At 41.9% G+C, this 22,404-nt stretch overlaps 1 protein-coding gene across 6 annotated transcripts in view; it reads left to right on the forward strand.

Moving 5' to 3' along the window:
* Positions 1-22,404, forward strand: part of TLK1 (tousled like kinase 1) — a 507,456-nt gene that overhangs the window by 477,618 nt on the left and 7,434 nt on the right. For all 6 annotated transcript variants that reach the window (XM_073633922.1, XM_073633919.1, XM_073633921.1 and 3 more), the window contains 4 exons: positions 778-875; positions 5,320-5,401; positions 8,193-8,284; positions 8,365-8,454. In XM_073633922.1, coding sequence (XP_073490023.1) covers positions 778-875; positions 5,320-5,401; positions 8,193-8,284; positions 8,365-8,454 — 362 coding nt within the window. The remainder of the gene's footprint in view (positions 1-777; positions 876-5,319; positions 5,402-8,192; positions 8,285-8,364; positions 8,455-22,404) is intronic.

Below are 22,404 nucleotides of genomic sequence, written 5' to 3' on the forward strand. Positions count from 1 at the left end.
TGATATAGGTGTACGTCGGGCTTGTACACGTCTTTCTGTGGGCGTGCGCCGATTGGCAGGCGGGGGAGCCAATCAGCGGGTCTGGCGGACTCGATAGCCACCTGTTGTCGTTCTCCGCAGAGACAGAACGGGGATCTACCAAAGTAAACAAGACAGATCTCCGTTCTGTCAGGGGATGACACAGAGATCCTGTCTTTCTGTTATGCAATAAATGCCATAAATCTATCACCTATTTTGCACATACTATAACTTTTGTGCAAACCAATCAATTTACGCTTATTGGGTTTTTTTTTTTTTTTTACCAAAAATAGGTAGCAGAATACAAATTGGCCTAAATTGGTGAAGACATTTTTATTTTTTCAATTTTTTTTTTATTGGGTATGTCTTATAGCAAAAATATAAAATATTGGGGCTAAAAATACATCAATTTTATTTGGATACAGCGTCGCACGACTGCGCAATTGTCAGCTAAAGTAACGCAGTGCCGTATCGCAAAAAATGGCCTGCTCATTAATGGGGTAAATCCTTCCAGGGCTGAAGTGATTAAATTAAACATGTACTTGGTGCATAACCAGGGAATTAAGACGAATAGCACTGTATATTTGTGTTTTTGCTTGCCTTTAACTTCATTGCATCCCCTTCTCTTTGGTTTGCTGTTTAGGCCAACAGAAATGCTTTTTGTACTGGCGCATCCACAACTTAAAGCCTTAGTTTGACATCTGCCCTCCGTGATAATATATAGTCATGTGTATCATATTATATTTACTCTCAATGTAGGAGGAAGCAGAGATCCAGGCAGAACTTGAACGTTTGGAAAGGGTTCGAAATCTGCACATACGAGAACTGAAACGAATTAACAATGAGGACAACTCACAGTAAGGGAAAATTTCAAGTTTTGTATAGTTGCCTCCCCTCATAACTAGCCATTTGTCATGTAGTATGAACAGCAAAACTTTTGAATTGGGCTTCAGCTGGGCACCCAGAACTTGCCACTATAATGACAGGACTCGCTTGTGATCACAAAAAATAACACATACTTTAAAGGAGCTTAGAGACATAAAACAGTGGTTTCCACATGTGGATGATTTTGAATGGATTGTTTGATGCTTATATTTATTGTGCATTGGCAACCATATCTTAGTTGATCTTAGGGGAGGGCATAGAACCAGTCAGTCACCTAGGGTAAATTTTATTGCTTACATTTGCTTTCTTCCAGCATTATGCCTATGCCAGCTCCTGCCTGCTGGAGGTGCTCTTGATATTTCTCAATCCTATGCATTAAGGTGAAAAAAACTTCTTCTAGTGACGGGCCCCCCAGGCCCCCGTTTTTCTCACCTGAGCCCTGTAATTTCCCTCGGCGGACACATGCGCGTACTCGGCTCTTGATTGGATAGATTGATAGAAGCACAGCCATTGGCTCCCGCTGCTGTCAATCAAATCCAATGACTCGGGCGCCGGGGGCGAGTCCTATGGACGCTGAATGCTAGACTCAGGAGCGCGCCCGCAAGGTAACCCCCCCAGGAGAGCGCTTCTCCTAGGGGTTATACGATGCGAGGAGGAGCCGCAAGAGCCGCCAAGGGACCCCAGAAGTCAAGAATCGTGGCCACTCTGCAAAATGAGCTGCACAGTGGAGTTAAGTATGACATGTTTGTTATTTTAAAAAAATAAAAAAGCTTTACAATCTAAGTGTATATATCTCAGGAACATCTGGAGAGTGTGCTGCAACACAATTTTTTTTTATTTTTTCTCCATTGTACTGGTTTTCTGCCCATGAGGCTCTACTGAGCCAGCACCGCCTCCTTTTGGTTGTTGGTACTGCGCATTGTGTAATTCCATATGCCCAGTTTCACGCCAGACTGTTGCAACTCAACATTCTGGCTGCGTGGGACAGGAGAGTGCAGTCTCTGGACCGTCGCATACTGTATGCCTGACCTGCAAAACTAGGCTTTCCCTGGCATTGAGGGTCACAAATACAGAACTGAAGTCGAGAAAAATCTTCCTCTCCATTATTTTGGAAAATATGACGGCTGCCAGCCTGTCAAGCTGGGGAGGAGTCCTGGATATCTTCTCTGTAAGGATGGGCTCCGGCGTGTTCTCACAGCCCACGTGCAGAGCCCGCCAGGAAGTCGGCACTGCGCTAATCACAGGCAGTGAGACATTGTCCAGATGCGCGGCTGCAGAGATCGGGAAATGTCTCACTGCCTGTGATTAGCGCAGTGCCGACTTCCTGGCGGGCTCTGCACCTGGGCTTTACGTACACACCGGAACTCATCCTTCTCTGTACAGGGGACTAGCTTGCTGGAGAAAGCTCATCTCCCAATCAGTGTTCTAGGATTTAGAGCAATTTAGTGGTCCTTACAATGCTGGGCCTCTCGACTGCAAGGTCATCTGACCCAGATTCAGTCAGACATTGCCACAGCAGAAGCATACATCAAGGAGGAACCAGAAATCTCTTCGCTTAAACAAAAGCCAACCAACTTCTAGCTTGGGCATGTTCTAGCTCTATCTCCAGTGAATTGGAAAGTGGTCTACTTCAATCATCAGTGGACTCCAGAAAGTGGTTGGTTCACCCCAAGGTGTTTTAAGAGCTTTCATTGGGGGAGGGGGGGCTGGGCTATGGCCACCAAAGCTGGCCATAGCTTAAGTCTAGCTCTAGGATAGACTTATGGATCAAGATAGCGGACATACCAATCATTCTCATCAGTTTTGGAGTTAACAGCCTTAACCTGTAAAGAACCATTTCTTGTTTTTCGAAATTATTTCTCCCACTCTAATGGGAACATTGTTCTACCTTCTGTGTTGTGCTCCAAAACATCCTGTGGAGATTTGTATCCATTGTCTGGATGTGGTACCCTCTGTTAAAGTCTTTCTTTTGGCTAAAGCTACCAGTCTGACTCTCCTTCCTAAAGTTTCCCCAACTCAATTTGCGTTCCACCATTGCCAAGTGGATATGGAAAATTATCTGTTTCTCAGATTTGCAGAGCTGCCACCTGGTCTTCTGTTTACTTGTTTTAAGTTTTACCAGGTGGACAGTTTGGCCTCAACTAATGCCTGCTTCAGTTTTAAGGTTCTTTTTTTTGGGGGGAGGGGATAGAATGGTGCAGGATTAGAACCCCTGTCATGTTTTATTGCGATCTGTGTCTGTTAGGCTGGATTCACACCTATGTAGTTTTAGTGCATTTTGCATTTTGCTTATTTGCACTACAGAACGTGTTCCATAGAAAACAATGTTATATTGACTGTAGTGCAAATCTGAAAAATGCAAAAAGCACTAAAACTGCATAGGTGTGAATCCAGCCTTAGGGAGATTTTCCCTTTCTAATTGATCATCAATGAGTCAGTGAAGGTAAATTCAAAATTTTGAGTTTTGTCACAATAGTCATTTGTTCCCCACATTGGAAAGACATTTTCTCAGTTCCTGTTGAGTCTACAGGTCAGGAAGTAAAGAGAAATCTCCCTAAGACCCCTTTCACACTGGGGCGGTTTGCAGGCGGTATTGCGCTAAAAATACCGCCTGCAAACCGCCCCTAAACAGCCTCCGCTGTTTGTTCAGTGTGAAAGCCCGAGGGCTTTCACACTGAAGCGGTGCGCTGGCAGGACGGTGAAAAAAGTCCTGCAAACCGCTTCTTTGGAGCGGTGAAGGAGCGGTGTATTCACCACTCCTAAACCGCTCCTGCCCATTGAAATCAATAGGACAGCGCGGCAGTACCGCGGCTATAGCCGCGCTGTACGAGTGATTTTAACCCTTTTTCGGCCGCCAGCGGGGGTTAAAACCGCACCGCTAGCAGCCGAATACAGCTGCAAGAATGACGGTACAGCAGCGCTAAAAATAGCGATGTTGTACCGCCGACGCCCCCACCGCCCCAGTGTGAAAGGGGCCTTAGAGAAGCACATGGCAAAAAAAAAGACAGTGGTTTTAACCCTCCGCATATCTAAAATGGAAAACAAAACCTTTTGGCCTTGGATACATTTTTGAAGGGTCGCTGACCATAGAGAGTGTTTGGACGCACAATGCAACTTCTGAATGATATGTCTTATGTCATCTTTCTATAGGCGTACATTTGCAGGTCATGCCACCATACTTATTTATGAAGTGGATTGCAGCCAGATACTAACGCCAACCTGTCATGAGGAAACAACCTTTACTGTTTGATAATATCTAATGTTTTCTCAAGATTGGCTTCATATGATTGGACTATACTAGAATCTCTGAATTTAAAATCCAGCTCCACCTATATAAGTATTTTTTTTTCTAATAAATGTGAAGGAGTGTTTTCTGTCATGTTTCATGTTTCATTAAACTATGACTCCACTGGGGAGATTTTCCTACAGGTTTTTATCCCCGTGGCACTAAAACAAGAAATTAATCTGTGTCGCCAGAATAGGAAGGGACGAAAAGCAATAACACCTTCTGGAGATTATAACCTTTTCCCCCCCACTCTGCTGCATGTAAATGTCTTTGCTCTTGTCCCTGTTGGAGAAATTTCTATTCACCAGCTTTCCCCAGGATAGGAAGTGGGAGGAAATCTGCCCAATGGAGGCAAAAGCAGCCACAAAAATAGAGGTTCTATCCATTTGCTTCTGCATTCAAGATTGAATAAAATAAAAAGTTTGCGCTTCATTCCCTTCTCGCCCAGCATCCCTTTAACAGGGACTTTATGCCCGGGGGTTGGGGGAACTGGCAGATCACATGACTGACTGTCACAGTGGTCACATGATCATGGAGCTGGTCCCGCTGGCTCATGATCACATCATTAGTAGAGACCGAGAGATGTCTTGGACAGCTCAGTCACTGTACTGGGAGTGTGCAGTGAGCGCACACACAGCACAGAAAGCCATGTCGCCCATGGATACATGTGTGGGCATTAAAGTCCACCCTCTTTACCACCGCACATGTGTATTACATGGGCGGTAGGAGGTTACATTCAGAGTGGCTGATGTGTAAAAATTTGACCAAAAAAAAAAGGAAATGGGCGAGTTCTTGTCCGTGGAAAAATTAATACTACTGGTTTTATGTACTTAGTGAGCAATGACACAGGATTAGTGGCCGTGGGTATTCAGAATCAGAATACTTTATTGATCCCAAAGGGAAATTATTCTACTCTTCTCCAAGTGTTTGGCAGAATAGGATGCAGCAAAACTTGACTATTTATAGCAGGTAGTTAGGGGGGCCATCTTGCTCTGGGTTTTTCTATAAGAGGGTCTATAATAAGGGTTAATTTTGTAAATAAAGGAAATGGTCACTTTCTGTGCCTTAAATACAAAAGACATTACATGTTTAGATTTTAATTTGTATTTTGCTTCTTTTTTTTTTTTCAGATTTAAAGATCACCCTACATTGAACGAGAGATATTTATTACTTCATTTACTTGGTCGAGGTGGTTTTAGTGAAGTGTACAAGGTAACCCTAATATACTTTCTACATTGAAACCACGTCCATTATGTTTACCTTATACTTTGACACTAATATTTACTAAATGTACCTTATACTTTGAACCTAAGAGCCGGTTCACACTGAGGCAGCACGACTTGCAGCATGACTGCCTCAGGCGCCTGCACACGACAGCAGCGGCGACTTGCAGAACGACTTCTATATAGAAGTCAATGCAAGTGGCCTAAAGTCGCCCCAAAGTCATACAGGAACCTTTTTCTAAGTCGGAGCGACTTGCGTCGCTCCTATTAGAACGGTTCCATTGTACAGAACGGGACGCGACTTGTCAGGCGGCTAAGTCGCTTGACAAGTCGTCCCAGTGTGAACCGGCTCTAATGCTTATAAGTTTGCGTTATACTTTGAAACTATTGCACGGCGTAAACTTTATTGCTACATATTTTTATGTCCGTGGGCTTAATGCAGAAAAAGAAAAACACCTTTCCACATACAGTGCTTCTTTATTGAAGTTTCTATGACCTGCACTGTTGAAGGCTTTCAGGGAGACTCCACCTGTAATTTTGTCAGCCGATGTAAGGGGCTAATGTATCAACAGATCATCTGTAGCATCTAGAAAAATAAGTAACCAGGGTTAGAAGGAGCACATACCAATTAAGAGTATTTGATGTAGATGTAAGCCATTGTTAAAGCTGAGTGCCAGGCAGATATAAAAAAGCACAAATTAATCCAGCTCTGTGATAATTACCTACATTGTTAAATGTATTTTTATAGTATAAGACATGTGAGTACCTGATGTAAGTCTTTTGCAGTCTTCTGTCTAGTAGAGTAGCTCAGAGAGGGGGAGGGAAAAGTAGTTAATGAGGTATGTTCCATAGAAGGAGCATGCTGATTGTAGGAGAAAGCAGAAAGATGAGCTGACCTTTTATGCTGCTTCCTCTTTTACTGTCTAGTCATAGGTTGGGGAGGACACCTGTAAATACAAGTGATATTGCAGCAGAGAAAAGGCCCCTGAATTAGATAGACTTAAATACAAATCCTGCAGCAGGTAAAACAACCCCCATATATGTATCTCATCTGTGAGTTTAGCTGCTTGTCTGGAGTTCAGCATTAAAAAAATGTAATATGTAGTATGTTATCATAAATACAAGTGCAAATGCCATGTCTGCATTCCTCCAACATTCCTCATCCTTGTGCAGTGTCTCTTCAACAATGCTTACCATTTAAATGCAACAGTGTCTGTCAGTGTTTGTCAGCCTGTGGAATAAAGGTAAAGTGACCACACATTCACTTTAGCAGAAAGAAAGGTAAATTAAAAAAAAAAAAAAAATTAAGAACTTATAAAAAAATGTACTTCTCTAAGCTAAAGTCCATGCAGTTAGTAATGACCATTATTTTATAAAGGTACGATTACAATATTTAAAGCGGGGCTCCAGGCTCCTTCAGAAAAAAAATAAACGTCAGCAGCTACAAATACTGTAGCTGCCGACTTTTAATATTCGGACATTTACATGTCTTGGAATACAACGGTGTCTTCACCCAGCCGATTTTTCAATCGGCTCTTGGGTGCTGCCGCCGCCATTTCTTGTAAGAGAAACCGGCATGAAAGCCTTGCCGTTTCCAAGGTGGCTCTCTACTGCACATGCACGAAGTGCGCTGAGCTTTGTGACTGGCCTGGCGGCGGGGAAATGAGGAGGGGGGGGGGGGCGAACTTCCAGGGGACTTTGCCGCGGCGAAGTCTCCTGGGTTTTAGAGTGGGTACATGTCAAAAACAGATACCCACTCCCCCCCTGAAAGGTGCCATATGTGGTAGCAGGGGAGGGAGCAAACAAGTGAGGCTTCCCCTTTTGGGTGGAGTTCTGCTTTAAGTACGTACGTGTGTTTTTGTTTTTTCTTTTGTTATTTTTTTTTTTTGTTTTTTTACAGCTATTATACATTTCTGATCCTTTATTTAGTCTGCTGTTGGCACCCATGCTCATCAGTGTGTTTACCATAATGGTACAGTCAACAGGTTGGGGGCTGGTTAGTGAGAAAACGTAAAGTGTAATTCTTGCCTAACCATAACTATTCCTAAAAATGTCCCCTCCTTCCTCCGGCTACTTATTTTGTTTACCCTAAGTAAAAAAGATCTGTATACTTATCTTTTTCAGCCTGCTCCAGTTGTGTGATGCCAAAGCTCCAGCTTCTCTGTGTCAGGGAGTGGCCGGCTGAAGGGGTAAGGAGGGAGCATAGACAATGGCTAGACTATGGGTGACGTCACTGCTCCCGTAATTCCCCGCTCACACTTCTTTCCTGCAGCTAGATGCTCACTGACACTGGGAAACGCATAACTGGACCAGAGTGTCTAAATAAAAGGTAAGTACACAGATCTTCTTTTTTACATAAGGTAGACAGAAGAGGTAGCAGGAGGGGAGGGGACTTTTTAAGAATAATCATGGTTAGCCAGGCATTCCACTTTAACTGTAAGAAGAAAAAGGGGAAGGTTAGTGGTCTGGATAAAAAGACTGACTGAATTACAGTTCCTGTTGTAAGTATGACATTTGACCTATACAGTAGGTATGTATTTAACTGTTTTCTCAGCAGCTTTACATACAGGTCCATTCCCCATGTGTTGTCACTATAGACAGTGCCGCAGAAATGTTAACTGCAAGTTAATAAAGCCTGGTTACAAGCCAGTAGTGTTCAAGAACAGCCGGATAGCAGCCTTATTGACCACTTTCAGCCTAGGCTGCATCCACTGAGTTGATATGTATGCTTTTCCAAAACAGAGTTGTGCTCTAACTGTGCCATTACATGTTTATTTCAGGCTTTTGATCTTTATGAACAAAGATATGCTGCTGTGAAAATTCACCAACTAAACAAGAGCTGGAGAGACGAGAAGAAGGAAAATTACCACAAGTAAATAGTTTTTGTCTTCTTTCATAATATAATCTGTCTCTCCACCCTGCTACCCTATTAAACAGCCCATTTGTTTGTAGGCATGCCTGCAGAGAGTACAGAATACACAAAGAGCTCGATCACCCAAGAATAGTGAAACTTTATGATTACTTTTCCTTGGATACAGACACGTAAGTAGGATTTCTTTTGTCCACATCTTTTAGTCAGACCAATGGTGAAAAAACACACTAAGTGCCAATGCATTCAGAGCAAGGACCAAAAGATGCAACAGTTCAACCCTCACGGAGCACTCCTGGGGCCTACCGATGCAGCAGAAGGCAGTCCTTTAACCACTTGCCGACCGTGCTATAGCCGACTGATGGCTACAGCGTGGTTGTCCAGTTCTGGGAGGGCATCTATTCACGTCGTCCCAAAACCATGCCCCCCGTGCGCCCACTGTGGCGTGCACCCAGTGGGCTCTGTGATCACTGTGTCCTTAGGACCCAGCTGATCACAGATCAGGATAAAGGACCAATCACAGTGGCCCTTTAGCACATGATCAACTGTGTCCAATCAGAGCTGATCACGATGTAAACACACTTGGCGGTTATCGACATTCCTTTCCTCATGTTGTCACAGCGTGTCGAGAGCCAGTAACCAGTATGTTTGAAAGGGGACATCTACACTGATCATCAGTGCCCTGATGATCAGTGCAGCCCCAAGAGTACCCATCAGTGCTGCTTATTGGTGTAGCCTCATCAGCGAGAAAAATTACCTGTTTGCAAAATTTTATAACGGAAACTAAGCAAAACATGTTTGTTTTCATTTTTGGTCTTTTTTTCGTTTGTTTAGCAAAAAATAAAAAACCCAGTGGTAATTAAATAGCACCAAAACAAAGCTTTATTTGAGTGAAAAAAATAAACATCTCATATGGGTACAGTGCTGCATGACCACGCGATTGTCATTCAAAGTGTGATAGTGCTGAAAATTAGCCTGGGCAGGAAGGGGTTGAAAGTGGCCAGTATTCATATAAGGTATTCATTGCCATCCTATTATGTCCACCCTTGGGTCATTGCTTTTGAAAGGAAATGTGGTTTTGGACATATTTTCTTTCTATTATCTGGACTACTAAATATGTGTGTATCTTTGTGTATTACAGTATGTGTGTGTGCTTTAGTTAGAAACTATTATGCAGTCCTTTATATTTACCTTTCTTGACCACTAAGAGACACAGAAAGACTTAAAGTGATAGTTAACTCTGTTCTACCACTTGTAACTACAGGAAAGCCTATAGTAATGCTTACCTGTAGGTACTGTGAATATCTCTTAATCTTGCACAGTTTAGGAGATATGCAGAGTGCATGCAGCCAGTGACGTTACCGGCTCATGCGCTCTGAAGGCCCGGCATACAGTGCCAGACCTTCAAAGTCTGTGCTTTAAATGGCGGCTACCGTGAGTATGCACTGGAGTGACGTCATCGCTCCCCCGGCCACTCGTGTAGCTGGAGGACGCGAACCCGGAAGGAAGACCGGGGGAAGATTTCAGCCCCCTCAGCAGTGACAGTGCGGCGCTGGAGGGCTTTGTTCTAAGGTAAGTCTCATAATATGCTCGTATGTGATGCATATGCACATTATGAGATTGCCTGGCAGGGGATTTTGTTTTGTTTTTTTTCCATCAACTGCAGTTTACTGCTGCCTATAGTAGGGTCAGACACTGGCATGCACAGCCCAGGGACCTTAACAGCATGCCTCAGTTTTTTGCTAGTGTCCTAGCAAGATAGACATCTAGTCTTTTAGCTTTGCTGATTTTAAAGACTATCCTTTGATTTTTCTAGGTTTTTTGTTTTCTTCTCTAAACCACTGTTGGAGGTGGTTTGGAAGTGTTTGGAAGTTTGCTCCCCTAAGCATTTGCTGGCTTATTTTTTTTTTGTGCAGAGTTTGTTCATAAGTGCTCTTTTTCTACCAGGGATTCATTTGTCTCATTTTCACAAGCAGACTACCAGGTGAAGATGCACCTGCTTTTAAAGTGGAACTAAACCCATCAATTTAACAGTTTCCCAAAACAGTTACATTGAAGGCATGCCATGAATAACTCTTACAGTTGCTGGTGTCATATTTTGATCACATGTGCAGTACCATAGCAACTGCAGATCAAACAAAGGCTAAGATGGCAGCTTCTTAGGCTGTAAAGAATAGAAGGGTTTAATTCTGCATTTAAAGAGAATTTCTGGGTAGTTAAAACAAAGAACACACATACCTCCATGCTGCAGCTGTCTTTCACCGGCTCTAAGCTCAAAAACTGAGCAATCACATGACTGCTGATAGCTTAGTTCTCAGTTTTCCCAGAGCCGAGCTCTCCACTCTGTCCATCCAGCATTCACTAGAATGCTGGGCTGAAGAGGGGCGAGAGCAGCTAGCATGCTGAGAGTCAGCACCAGCTGGCGATCGGGCATCTGAATGAATCTCGACAGTATAGTCTGGATCCTTCCAGAGCCTGGAGCGGCTCTGTGATGTCAACTGGCTTTATCGGTTTGTATTCAGGTGCAGGAATCCACTAGAGGGGAATGCCTTTCCTCCCCTGAAACATTCCTGTTATGCACCTCAGGATTGAGATGGAGAGCATTCCATCTTCATTGCTCTGGATTGGTCCAGGTGGGTTGGCTGTGATACACCAACCTGGTAAGACCTCTAGCAGATGCTTAGTGGTCCCTGCCAGACTGTCCAGATCTATTATTCCAAGGGCCAGTTTTCTATCCTGCTTCTCAGTTGCTGGCTCTGACGGAATGGCTGCTGAAGCCCATGTTCTAAGGGGGGCATCTCTCCCGAGTCTTTTTTTTTTTCCTATAATGCTTGCTGCTAGGAAGTCTACTTCCCGCATGACGCCCGCACAGAGGGGACCCAGAAGCGTGCCCTGGCCACAGTTCTACCATCCTCTAGGTCAGTGTTTCTCAACTCCAGTCCTCAAGGCGCCCCAACAGGTCATGTTCTCAGGATTTTCCTCAGATGAAATAGCTGTGGTAATTACAAAGGCAGTGAAACTGATCAAATCACATTGTGCAAAATAATGGTGAGCCTGAAAACATGACCTGTTGGGGCGCCTTGAGGACTGGAGTTGAAGAACACTGCTCTAGGTGGCTTAGACAGACCATTTTATAGTACTAACTACAATAAAAGATATACAAAACCGCTATACATTTTCTTTCAAAAGCAACGAGCCAAGAGTAGGCACAATAAGATGCCAATGTATTTAGCTTGTTTTACAAGACTGTCATCTAGCTCATCCCTAGTTTTGTCAGTCCCCCATTTTGTCAACCCCAGGGGTGCTTTTTGGGGACTAGACTTTAAAAGTGGAAGAATGTATTTGAAACTTAAGGTTTAAGACTATCTTTATATGGACTCAAAGCACAGCAGATGAAGCTGTAGTCTTTTTCACACATTCAGCTAGTTCAACTTTCCATTGTGTTAAGGGGCTTCTTTTGTTTAAGAACCCAAAAGGGCTCTTTTCACAAAGATGGATGAGCTATAGTGTCTTTGTTTCGTCTTACAAAAAAGTGTTTCTCTGCATACATATTGCTTGATGTGTGTGTGTGTGTGTGTTTTATTTGTCCATTGAGGGATACAGCTGAGGGTAATTAAGGAACATCGGGTAATACCGCCTTGCCTACAAGAGATGTGGACCTGGAGTTGCGAGCAATTGGTTCGAGTTCAGTGGGACATTGACATAGCGGGGGCTTACATCAATCATGGGGTTTTGCAACAGTAACAGAAGTAGTCTATCCTGTCCTGGGTGGAGCTTCATATTGGCAAGTGGATTTCCTCAGCAGACAGCATCTGGACCTGGGGGAATGATCCCTTTGAGGTTGAGACCTATGTCTGTGATAGAGGGAGATGGAAATGTATCTACTAGCATCTCAGTTCAACAAGAAGCTGGATAGATTTGTTTCTGAGGGATCTAACGGAGCATGCTTCAGATGCCCTGGTTGCACCTTAGGATCAGTATTTTCAGATCTGTGCCTTTCTACACTGAAGCTGCTACATCGTCTGCTTCACAGGATCGAAAGTGAGGGCATTCCAGTAGTTCTCATAGCTCTGGATTGGCTTTGTAGAGTGTGGTATTCTGACCTCATTCATCTGTTAGCCAGTGATCCGTGGCCTTTGCTAGACTGACCGAATTTGTTGTTAGGGACCAAGCTTCCGTCCTGCTTTTCTGTTGCTGACTAACAGCTTAACTGTTGAAACCCTGGTTCTGAGAGACACAGTCATTGAATAAAATGTTATTCTGCTTAAAACTTGTAAATCTAATTTTTGCAAGATTTATCATTGTACATGGAAGGCCTATTTTGATAAGTGTGCGGATTTAGGTGTTTCCTTGTGTGGCTTTTCGATGGGCCTGCTCTTTAGTTGGGGGTAGAACTACGTTTAGCCATTAGTGCCATTAAAAGTCAGATATCTGCCTTTTCTCTTCTTTTTCATGTCCTCTAGCTACCCAACTCATGCTTTCATTCAAGGGATTGCTTACGTTGCTCCCCCTATTTGGCCCCCACTCCAGTCATGGGATTCAAACCTAGTCCTAGATATGTTATGAAAAACCTATATTTAAACCTATTTAAGATATTTGTTTAAGGTGGTTATCCCGTAAGGTAGCATTCCTTGAAGCCATCATATCAGCTAGAAGGTTCACATCCCTGATTTATCGGCGTTATCCTAGAATATTTGCTCTTTCACCAAGATTAAAGTTGTTCTGAGAGAAGGAACCTCGCTTTTGCCCAAGGTAGATTTCGATTTTTTTTTTCCTAATGAAAGTATTGTATTGCCTTCTCTGTGTCCAACTCCAGTTTATTCCAAGGAAGTTCCTTTTCATGGTTAGGCTGTTGTGAGGGCCATCAGGATTTAATTTTTGGCCACTGCTTCTTTTTAGCAAATGGAATCCCTGTTTGTTGTTCCAGAAGGTCCTTAAAGTGGATGCAAACCCTCACATATACCTAGTGAAGTAAACAGCCTCAGATGATACAGAGAGATGAAATAAATCTCCCTACATACGTTTTACATGTATATCTGCTGTTGTCAGCTTGCTATATTCTTTAGAAAGTGCACATTGTGTTAGAGCTTTTCTCTTCCTGTTCAGCACTAGGCATACACTGGCATACACTGTGTGACAGCTGATTGGAGGAAAGGCACACACCCCGCCTCCACATAGGCAAAGAAAGGATGGAATGTGCAGAGCTGTGCTGTGAATAGACAAGCTCTCTGCTAATCTATTTATAGCATCCACTCCGACACAAATTTCAGGCTGGTTTTATCTCGGTTGTGGGAGAACTTGTCAGAAGTTATCATGCTAATAACACAATACACAGGACTTAGGGCTTTGGAGAGAGATAAGAAGGCACTACAGATATGTGTCTGGTCAAAGTTCACGAATTGGGTTTATATCCACTTTAACCACTTGCCGCTCGGCCGCCATCAAATGATGGCGGGGCGGCGCGACTCCTGTTCTGGGTGAACGTCATATGAGGGCCCTCCAGAACAACCACTTTCGTGCGCCCGTGGGGACGCGCATCGTGGTGATCGGTGGTGTGTCAGTCTGATAATGATGTACACAGGAGGAGCCATTGATCGGCTTCTCCTCACTCGCATCTGACAGACGTGAGTAGAGGAGAGACGATTGGCTGCTTTCCTGACAGGGGGGTTGCGCAGATTGTTTATCAGCGCAGCCCACCCAGGACCTCCAGGGATTGCCGCCACACTGGACCACCAGGTATGCCACCCTAGACCACCGGGGAAATGCCAATCAGTGCCCATCCCCAATGCCTGCCAGTGCCATCAGTGATGCCTATCAATGCCATCTATCAGTGCCGAGCAGTGCTGCCTATCAGTGCAGCCTTTCAGTGCCAACCATGAGTGCCCATCAGTGCTGCATATCAGTGCCACCTCATTGTTGCTGTCTTATCAGTGCCCATCAGGGAAGGCGAAAACTTGCTTATTTACAACATTTTATAACGAAAACAAAAAACTTTTTTTTTTTTTCCCAAATTTTAGATCTTTTTTTATTTGTTTAGCAAAAATTAAAAAATGCAGAGGTGATCAAATACCACCAAAAGAAAGCTCTATTTGTGGGAACAAAATGATAAAAATTCTGTTTGGGTACAGTGTAGCATGACTGTGCAATTGTCATTTAAACAGCAACAGCTCTGAAAGCTGAAAATTGGCCTGGGCAGGAAGGGGATGTAAGTGCTCTGTATTGAAGTAGTTAATATCGGGCCAATTCTGACATTTCTCATATACATGTAAAAATCTTTTTGTTTACTAGAAAATTACTTGGAACCGCTAAACATTATATCATTTTTTTTTAAGCAGAGACCCTACCTAGAGCATAAAATGGCGGACGTTTAAAATATTTTTTTATGACACGGTTTTTGTGCAGCGGTCTTTCAAATGCAATTTTTTTGGAAAAAATACACTTTAATTTAAAAAAAAAACGTAAAGTTGGCCTAATTTTTTTTTGGATAATGTGAAAGATGATGTTATGCAGAGTAAATAGATGCCTATTTCTATGTGCGTGCTCATAGAATTGGGACAAATTACGGGAATTTAAATTATCCATAGGTGACGCTTTAAAAGTCTTTGCAGGTTACCAGTTTAGAGTTGGAGGACGTCTGGTGCTAGAATTATTGCTCTCAGTCTGACGATCGTTATGATGCCTCACGTGTGTTGCGGGAGCCAAGTATGCATTCGCCGCTGTGTGTGAGCATGGGTTGACAGCAGCGATTTTAAAAAAAAAAGGTTTTTATTTATTTTGTTTTATTTATTTTTGCAGTTTTTTTTGTTTTTTTTTTAAGTTTTTGATCAATTTTATTGCTGTCAAAAGGAATGTAAACATTTGACGGCAATTATGGAGAGATGGGGGATCTATTATGGGGGTCTATTTTCGGCTCTTTTGGGCTCCAATGCAGCTGATCAGACACAGATCGGTCTGATCAGCTGCTTCACTGGGCCCATAGCAATGAAGAGCCGGAACCAGAAATAACGACATGTTCGCTGGTTTTGATGTCACACAGTGGGAGGAACAGCTTCAGTTTCTCTCACTGTGAGGCCGGAAATGGATGCCGCCGGTCGGATCACTCCCAGGCTTCCCGATCGCTCAGGAGAGCGCGGTAATGGCGGCGGGAGGGGGATGGGACCCCCTTCCACCCTTTGTAAAAGTATTCCAGCGGCTGCCCAGCCACTCGGGGACACTTTTACCTAAAAAAGAATCGCCAGGGCTAAACAAATGACACTGGGCTCATGGTCCCGGTATAACCACCTTCTTCCCAGGACGTATATATACAGTGGCCGGTAGGGAGGTAGTTAAAGACGTGTTCTGGTTTCCCTTTTCCTCTATTTCAAATTTTCTCTCTGTCTAAAAGATAGGATTTTTATACTCGCTATGAAATCTTTTTCTGCAAATCCATAAGGGGACACTGCTTCCTCCCCTCATTTACCGTATTTCCTCTTTAGACTGCTTGCTACAGCTGGCAAGGTTTGTGGGGTTACACTCTTAAAGCCAATCTTCACCCAAAAGAGGAGGTTCTGCTGTTACTCCTCCCCCCTAATCTGTTATATTTGGCACATATTTTTTTTTGGTGGGGTGAGCGGGCAGCTGGTTTTGATTAGGCACCCGCAGTGAAGAAACTGGCTCGGGTGAGGACAGCACTGGATCCCTGGTTGCACTACACTCAAAGTACATGTTTTATTTTTTTGAGCCTAATCAGGTGGTTTTTTCCACATAGACTTCAATGGGAACACCTGTAAACGTGCAAAACATGCTTTTTTTTTTTTGCTTGTGTTTTTTTTTTTTTTTTGTCCGAAGAACTCTCCTCTAGAATTTCTTTCCTTTCCTTGTGCAGCCCAGAAAAATAATGGCTGAAGTTTGCTACGTCTGCAATAACACTTGCACAAAGCTTGCTAAACAATTTATTAACACTGAAAAAGCTTAAAAATCGCCAGAATATGCTCTGCTCATGTGTAAATGCAGACTTAACCATTGAAAGCCCTGATTTTTGTAACTTCACATAAAATGTTATTTCATCATCTCAGTTCTGTGCTGCCCTGGACGCAGCTGTGTCCTACTTTTTCTTAAGCGCGGCTAAATGCAGCGCACGTTTTCACATATAAACACAGCTGTGTGTGTATGGGCTCATTAATTACTGTAGTGCTGAGTTTAGATGTGCACACTGACGTAGACGTACACATTGTGCACATCTAAATGCAGTGTTCTTTTCTGCCCATATGAATGAGCCCTAAAGCTAACAATATTTAGTGCCGTGTTTATCAAACTTTTTCCAGTCCGGGGACCCCTAAAAAGAATTTTCAGTCTCTCCCCATTCTAAGTCTTGGTTCATGTTACTGCGCGTTGCAGAGCGCAAGCAAAGTCGCGCTCATTCCTGACATGTAGACAAATGCCTCGTTCTTTAGGGGTGCCATTAATTCCTAATGGCACACTACATGTTGGCAAACGCGTGGTGTTTTTGGTGCATTGCAACTTAAAAAAAAAAAAAAGAGGTCGGGGACTTCTTTCCCTCCATGCATTTCTGTGGGTAGGACAGCCTATTGAAATGAATGGGCTGCCCTGTACGCAGCTGCATAAATGTGAACCAAGGGCTTGTTCACATGTGAGGTTGAAGGGGGGTAAAACCATATGGTCAAGCTGTTTTTAGCCCCCTCAACTGTGCACTGCACGTGGTTGCGGTGTAGTGATGCTGCATTTACGGGGCTGAAACTGGTGGTAAGGAGGCAACATATTGCCCCTTCACTGCCTGTCAAATGCCTCTGATAAGCAATCTTAGCATGGATTGCTTTTCAGAGGAGCGTCAGTCCTTTCTGCTATTACAAATAAGTTCAAGAAGTGCCGTACTGATAGTACAGGAATAGGGGTCAGGATTAAAAGTAACATAAACACCCCCCCATATATAAACAAACACACATAAAACAGCCTTTTAAAATTTTGCAGTACAATACTTTACTCAGAGCCGGGTACTGCGCTGTGGAGGGAGACAGAGAGCACAGCACACACTCTCCCTCACTTGGCTTCACTTTGCAGAGTGCATTCAGTTTGCTGAAGTACAGTCTGGCTGCAGATCAGGAGTTCGGTCTCATCTAACAGCTTTTTTTCTACCAGGATGCCGCAGCACCCCTGTTGAGAGAGGTTGCTATAGAGGACTGAGGACAATTGTGAAGAAAAAAACCCACAAATTTTTACTTTTTGCTAATAAATATCCCCCCCCCCAAAAAAATAAAGTAAAAAAACTAACTAATTTCTTCACCAGTTTAGGCCAATATGTATTCTACATATTTTTGGTAAAAGAAAATCGCAACAAGCATATATTGATTGGTTTGCACAAAAGTTATAGCGTCTACAAAATAGGGAATAGCTTTATGGCATTTTTATTATTTTATTTTTTACTAGTAATGGTGGCGATCTGCGATTTTTCTTTTTTTTTTTTTTTTTTTTTGGGGGGGGGGGGGGGGGGACTGCGATAGCGGACAGATTGGACACTTTTTTGGGACCACTGACATTTATACAGCGATCAGTGCTATAAAAATGCACTGATTACTGTATAAATGTCACTGGCAGGGAAGGGGTTAACACTAGGGGGCAATCAAGGGGTTAAGTGTGTTCCCTAGGTGTGTTTCTAACTATGAGAAGATGTCACTGACTACAGGAGGAGCCAGATCGCTGTTCCTACTTAGTAGGATCACACGATCTGTCTCTCTAACTCCTGTCGGAACACGGATTTGTGTGTTTACACTAGGGTTGCACCAATACTAGTATCGGTGCCAATACCGAATATAAGTATCGGTACTCCTGCAAATGCACCGATACCTGAAACCGATACTTTCAGGCTCGGTTCTTGGAGCTGTCAGTGGGTCTCCCCTGTTGACAACTGAAGTGTTAAAGAAGTCCGGTAATTGGAGCTGTCCAAAAAAAGCATCCGGCAATGTTTATTAACAACATTGCTCAGCCGCTGAAACACTAAAATAAAACTAAATATTGTTTCTTTTTGAATCTTTCTATTCATCTGCAGATCAAGGGGATGAACAAATGTTCCTCTGTTCACCCCCTTATTAACCCTTAATTTACTCTAATCAGCCTTAATTAACTCCCTATTCTCTTCCATTTAATTATTTTCCAGCGTTTTTTTTTTTTTTTCTGTGTTCACATCTTTTTTTATAAACGATAAACAATTAAAACGTTTTTTTTGTGTGCTTTTGTTAGTGAATATTTTACACATATATATCTTAACATATATTTACACATTTCACATTGAAAAAGTGCAAAATTAAAAAAAATCGATTGATTTCATTTGTAAATAACTTTTCAATGCTTTGTAAACTGACAGCCTAAGTGAAAGCAGAACAGTTGCAGTAGGTATCGGTAATTGGTATCGGCAAGTACTAAAAAAAAAGTATCGGTACTCGTACTCGTTGTAAAAAAAATGGTATCGGTGCATCCCTAGTTTACACACACAAATCCCCGTTCTGGCTCTCGTGCCTGTGATCGTGGGTGCACACGCGCGTGCCAGCTATGGCTCTTAAAGGAGCCGCCGTACATATACGGATTAGCGCAGGAGAGCCAACCCGCCGCTGTGTGTGTGTGTATATGTGTATATTTATTAGAGCTGCACAATTAATCATCAAGAATCGTTATCGTGATTAATCGTCAAGAATCGTTATTGCGATCTTGACTAAAGTGTTTCACAATTCTTTCTATGCAAAGAATTCTCTCTGCTCTTCTGAAGCCACAGCCCTCAAAAGAAAGGAAGAGAAAAACCAGGCAGTCTGCCAAGAAACAAAACATTCTTTATCAGTTGAATTTAAGTATAAACATTGTAACAGTTTGTCAATGGAATAGACTTCCTGTGTAAGTGAAAAAAGTTTAACCACTTAAACACTAAACCTTTTTCTGACATTTGTTGGTTTCAAGTTAAAATCATTTTTTTTTTTTTTTTTTGCTAGAAAATTACTTAGAACCCCCAAACATATATATTTTTTTAGTAGACACCCTAGAGAATAAAATGGTGGTTGTTGTAATATTTTATGTCACACTGTATTTGCACAGAGGTCTTTCAAATGCAAATTTTTTTTTCTAACCAGTAAAGTTAGCCCATTTTTTTTAATTTTTTTTTTGGTATAATGTGAAAGATTGTACGTCGCGAGAATCGTGATCTTTTTATTCTAAGCAAAAAAATCGTGATTCTCATTTTGGCCAGAATCGGGCAGCTCTAATTTATTTATTTATTTATTTATTTATATATATATATATATATATATATATATATATATATATATATATATATATATATATATATATATATATATATAAATAAAAAAATATATATATATAAATATAAATTATGGGAGCCAGTCGGGAAGTGGTTAAGGATAGTGATCATTTGAAGCCATTTATTATCACATGGTTGTTTGGATTCTTTTTAAATCATAACAGGAATCACCCAAATGGCTCTGATCAAATGTTTACATACCCTGGAATGTTTGGCCTTGGTACAGACACACAAGGTGACACACACAAGTAAAAATGGCAATTAAAGGTTAATTTCCCACATCTGTGGCTCTTTTACCGCTTCAGCTCTGGAAGGTTTACCCCCCCTTCATGACCAGGCCTTTTTTTGCGATACGGCAGTGCAGTATTTTAACTGACAATTGTGCGGTCGTACGATGCTGTACCCAAATTAAAGTTTTTTTGTGTCCTTTTTTTTCCCCACAAATAGAGCTTTCTTTTGGTGGTAGTTGATCACCTCTGCGGTTTTTATTTTTTGTGTTTTAAACAATAAAAGACAATTTTGAAAAAAACACAGTATTTTTTACTTTCTGCTATAAAACATAGCCAATAATTTCATTTATTTTTTTAATCTAATTTCTTCATCAATTTAGGCCAAAATCCCAATAAGAGTATATTGATTGGTTTGCGCAAAAGTTATAGCCTCTACAAACTGTGTGATATTTTTATGATTTTTTTTTTCCATTTTTTTTACTATTAATGGCGGCGATCAGCGACTTATAGCGGGACTGCAGTATTGCGGCAGATAAATCAGACACACACTTTTGACACTTTTTTGGAACAGCAATACAGTGATCAGTACTAAAAAAATGCACTGTCACTGTACTAATGACACTGGCAGGGAAGGTATTACCATCAGGCGTGATCAAAGGGTTAAATGTGTTCCTAGGGAGTGCTTCCTAACTGTACTGTACTGTGTCCAATCACAGCGGGAGCGGGTTCCCAGCTCATGCACACCCCAGACCTGGCAGTGCAAAATTGTGTACCTGTTTTCTGCGCACAGGAGTCGCCACCCTGCAGTAAATGTACGTGGGGCGGTCGGCAAGAGATTACATTGCAATTAGTGTCTGTGTATAAATAGTCAATAAGTTTGTTAGCTCTCACATGGATGCACTGAGAAGGCTCGATACCAGCCATGGGGAGCAGAAAAAAAATGTAAAAAGACCCGCGTAACAAAGTAATGGAACTTTATAAAGATGGAAAAGGATAAAAAGAGATATCCAAAGCCTTGAATATGGCAATCAGTACTGTTTAATCACTTATTAAGAAGTGAAAAATTTGGGAATCTCTTGATACCAAGCCAAGGCCAGTTAGACTAAGAAAGATTGCAGCCGCAACTGCTAGAAGAATTGTTCGAGTTGCAAAGAAAAAATAACAGGTAACCTCAGGAGAAATACAGGCTGCTCTGGAAAAATATGGTGTGGTTGTTTTCAAGGAGCACAATACGATGGTACTCAAAGATCTGCATGGTTGAGTTACCAGAAAGAAGTCTTTACTGCGCCAGTGCCACAAATTAGCGCAGTTACAATATGCCCGACAACACCTTGACATGACTCGCCAGGCTTTTTTGTGAAATTGGTGCTGTAAAGGCTTCTTTCTGACGACTCTTTTTTGAGTATCATCACACTGTGCTCCTTAAAAACCACACCATCTTTTTCCAGAGCAGCCTGTATTTCTCCAGAGGTTATCTGTGGGTTTCTCTTTGTATCCTGAACAACTCTTCTGGCAGTTGTGGCTGCAATCTTTCTTGGTCTACCTGACCTTGGCTTGATATCAAGAGATCCCCAAATGTTCTATGTAAGTGATTGAACAGTACTTACTGGCAAATGTAAGGCTTTGAATATCTTTTTATATCCTTTTCCATCTTTATAAAGTTTCATTACCTTGTTACACAGGTCTTGGACAGTTTTTTCTGTTCCCTATGGTTCCATATCCAGCCTTCTCAGTGCATAGACATGAGAGCTAACAAACTTATTGACTATTTATATACTGACACTAATTGCAATTTTAAAAAGCCACAGATGTGGGAAATGTAACCTTTTAATTGCCATTTTAACTCATGTGTGTCACCTTCTGTGTCTGTACCAAGGCCAAACATTGCAGGGTATGTAAATATTTGATCAGGGCCATTTGGATGATTTCTGTTATGATTTAAATAGGAGCCAGACAACTATGTGATAGTAAATGGCTTCATATGATCACTATCCTTAAGTAAAAGTTTTTGGCATGATCGGTCATATTTTCAATATCCATGCCAAAATGTCACAATTTCTGCCAGGGTATCCAAACTTTTGAGCACAATTGTATTTACTTTTAGGCCCTGTTCCCATATAGTGCGGTGAGCAGCATTAGAACAGCTGAAAAGGCCATTATCCTGCTGGCTCACTGCTGCTATGGTTTACTGTACGGCAGCTGTCCGTTGCTGTGTAAATGAGCTCTTAATGTTTTTAGCGCCACATGCTTATTTCCTGTTGTCATTTGTGATGTGCAGCTTTTAAGTTGAACTTATTTTTGGTTAAATAAAAGCAGGTCTGGTAAATTGGTCTCTGGCTATGTGTTATCTAGTCACCTAGATGATGATAGCTTTGTGAGGACCTATAAAACAAAAAAAATGCATAAACATAGCAGAAAATGTACAGAGAATTTAAAAATGTAAATAAAATGTACTTAGTCTGTTCATCCATTTACATGTTGTATTAATGTGCTTTTGATATCTATTTGACTGGTACACTTTATTATATTTCTTGACAGCATATGTTGAACTGCTATATAAATGTTTTCAAAATAACCGTTGGTGTCCTTGTGTT

This window comes from Aquarana catesbeiana, linkage group LG06 (genome assembly GCF_042186555.1).
Source record: "Aquarana catesbeiana isolate 2022-GZ linkage group LG06, ASM4218655v1, whole genome shotgun sequence".
Classification (NCBI taxonomy): Eukaryota; Metazoa; Chordata; class Amphibia; order Anura; family Ranidae; genus Aquarana; species Aquarana catesbeiana.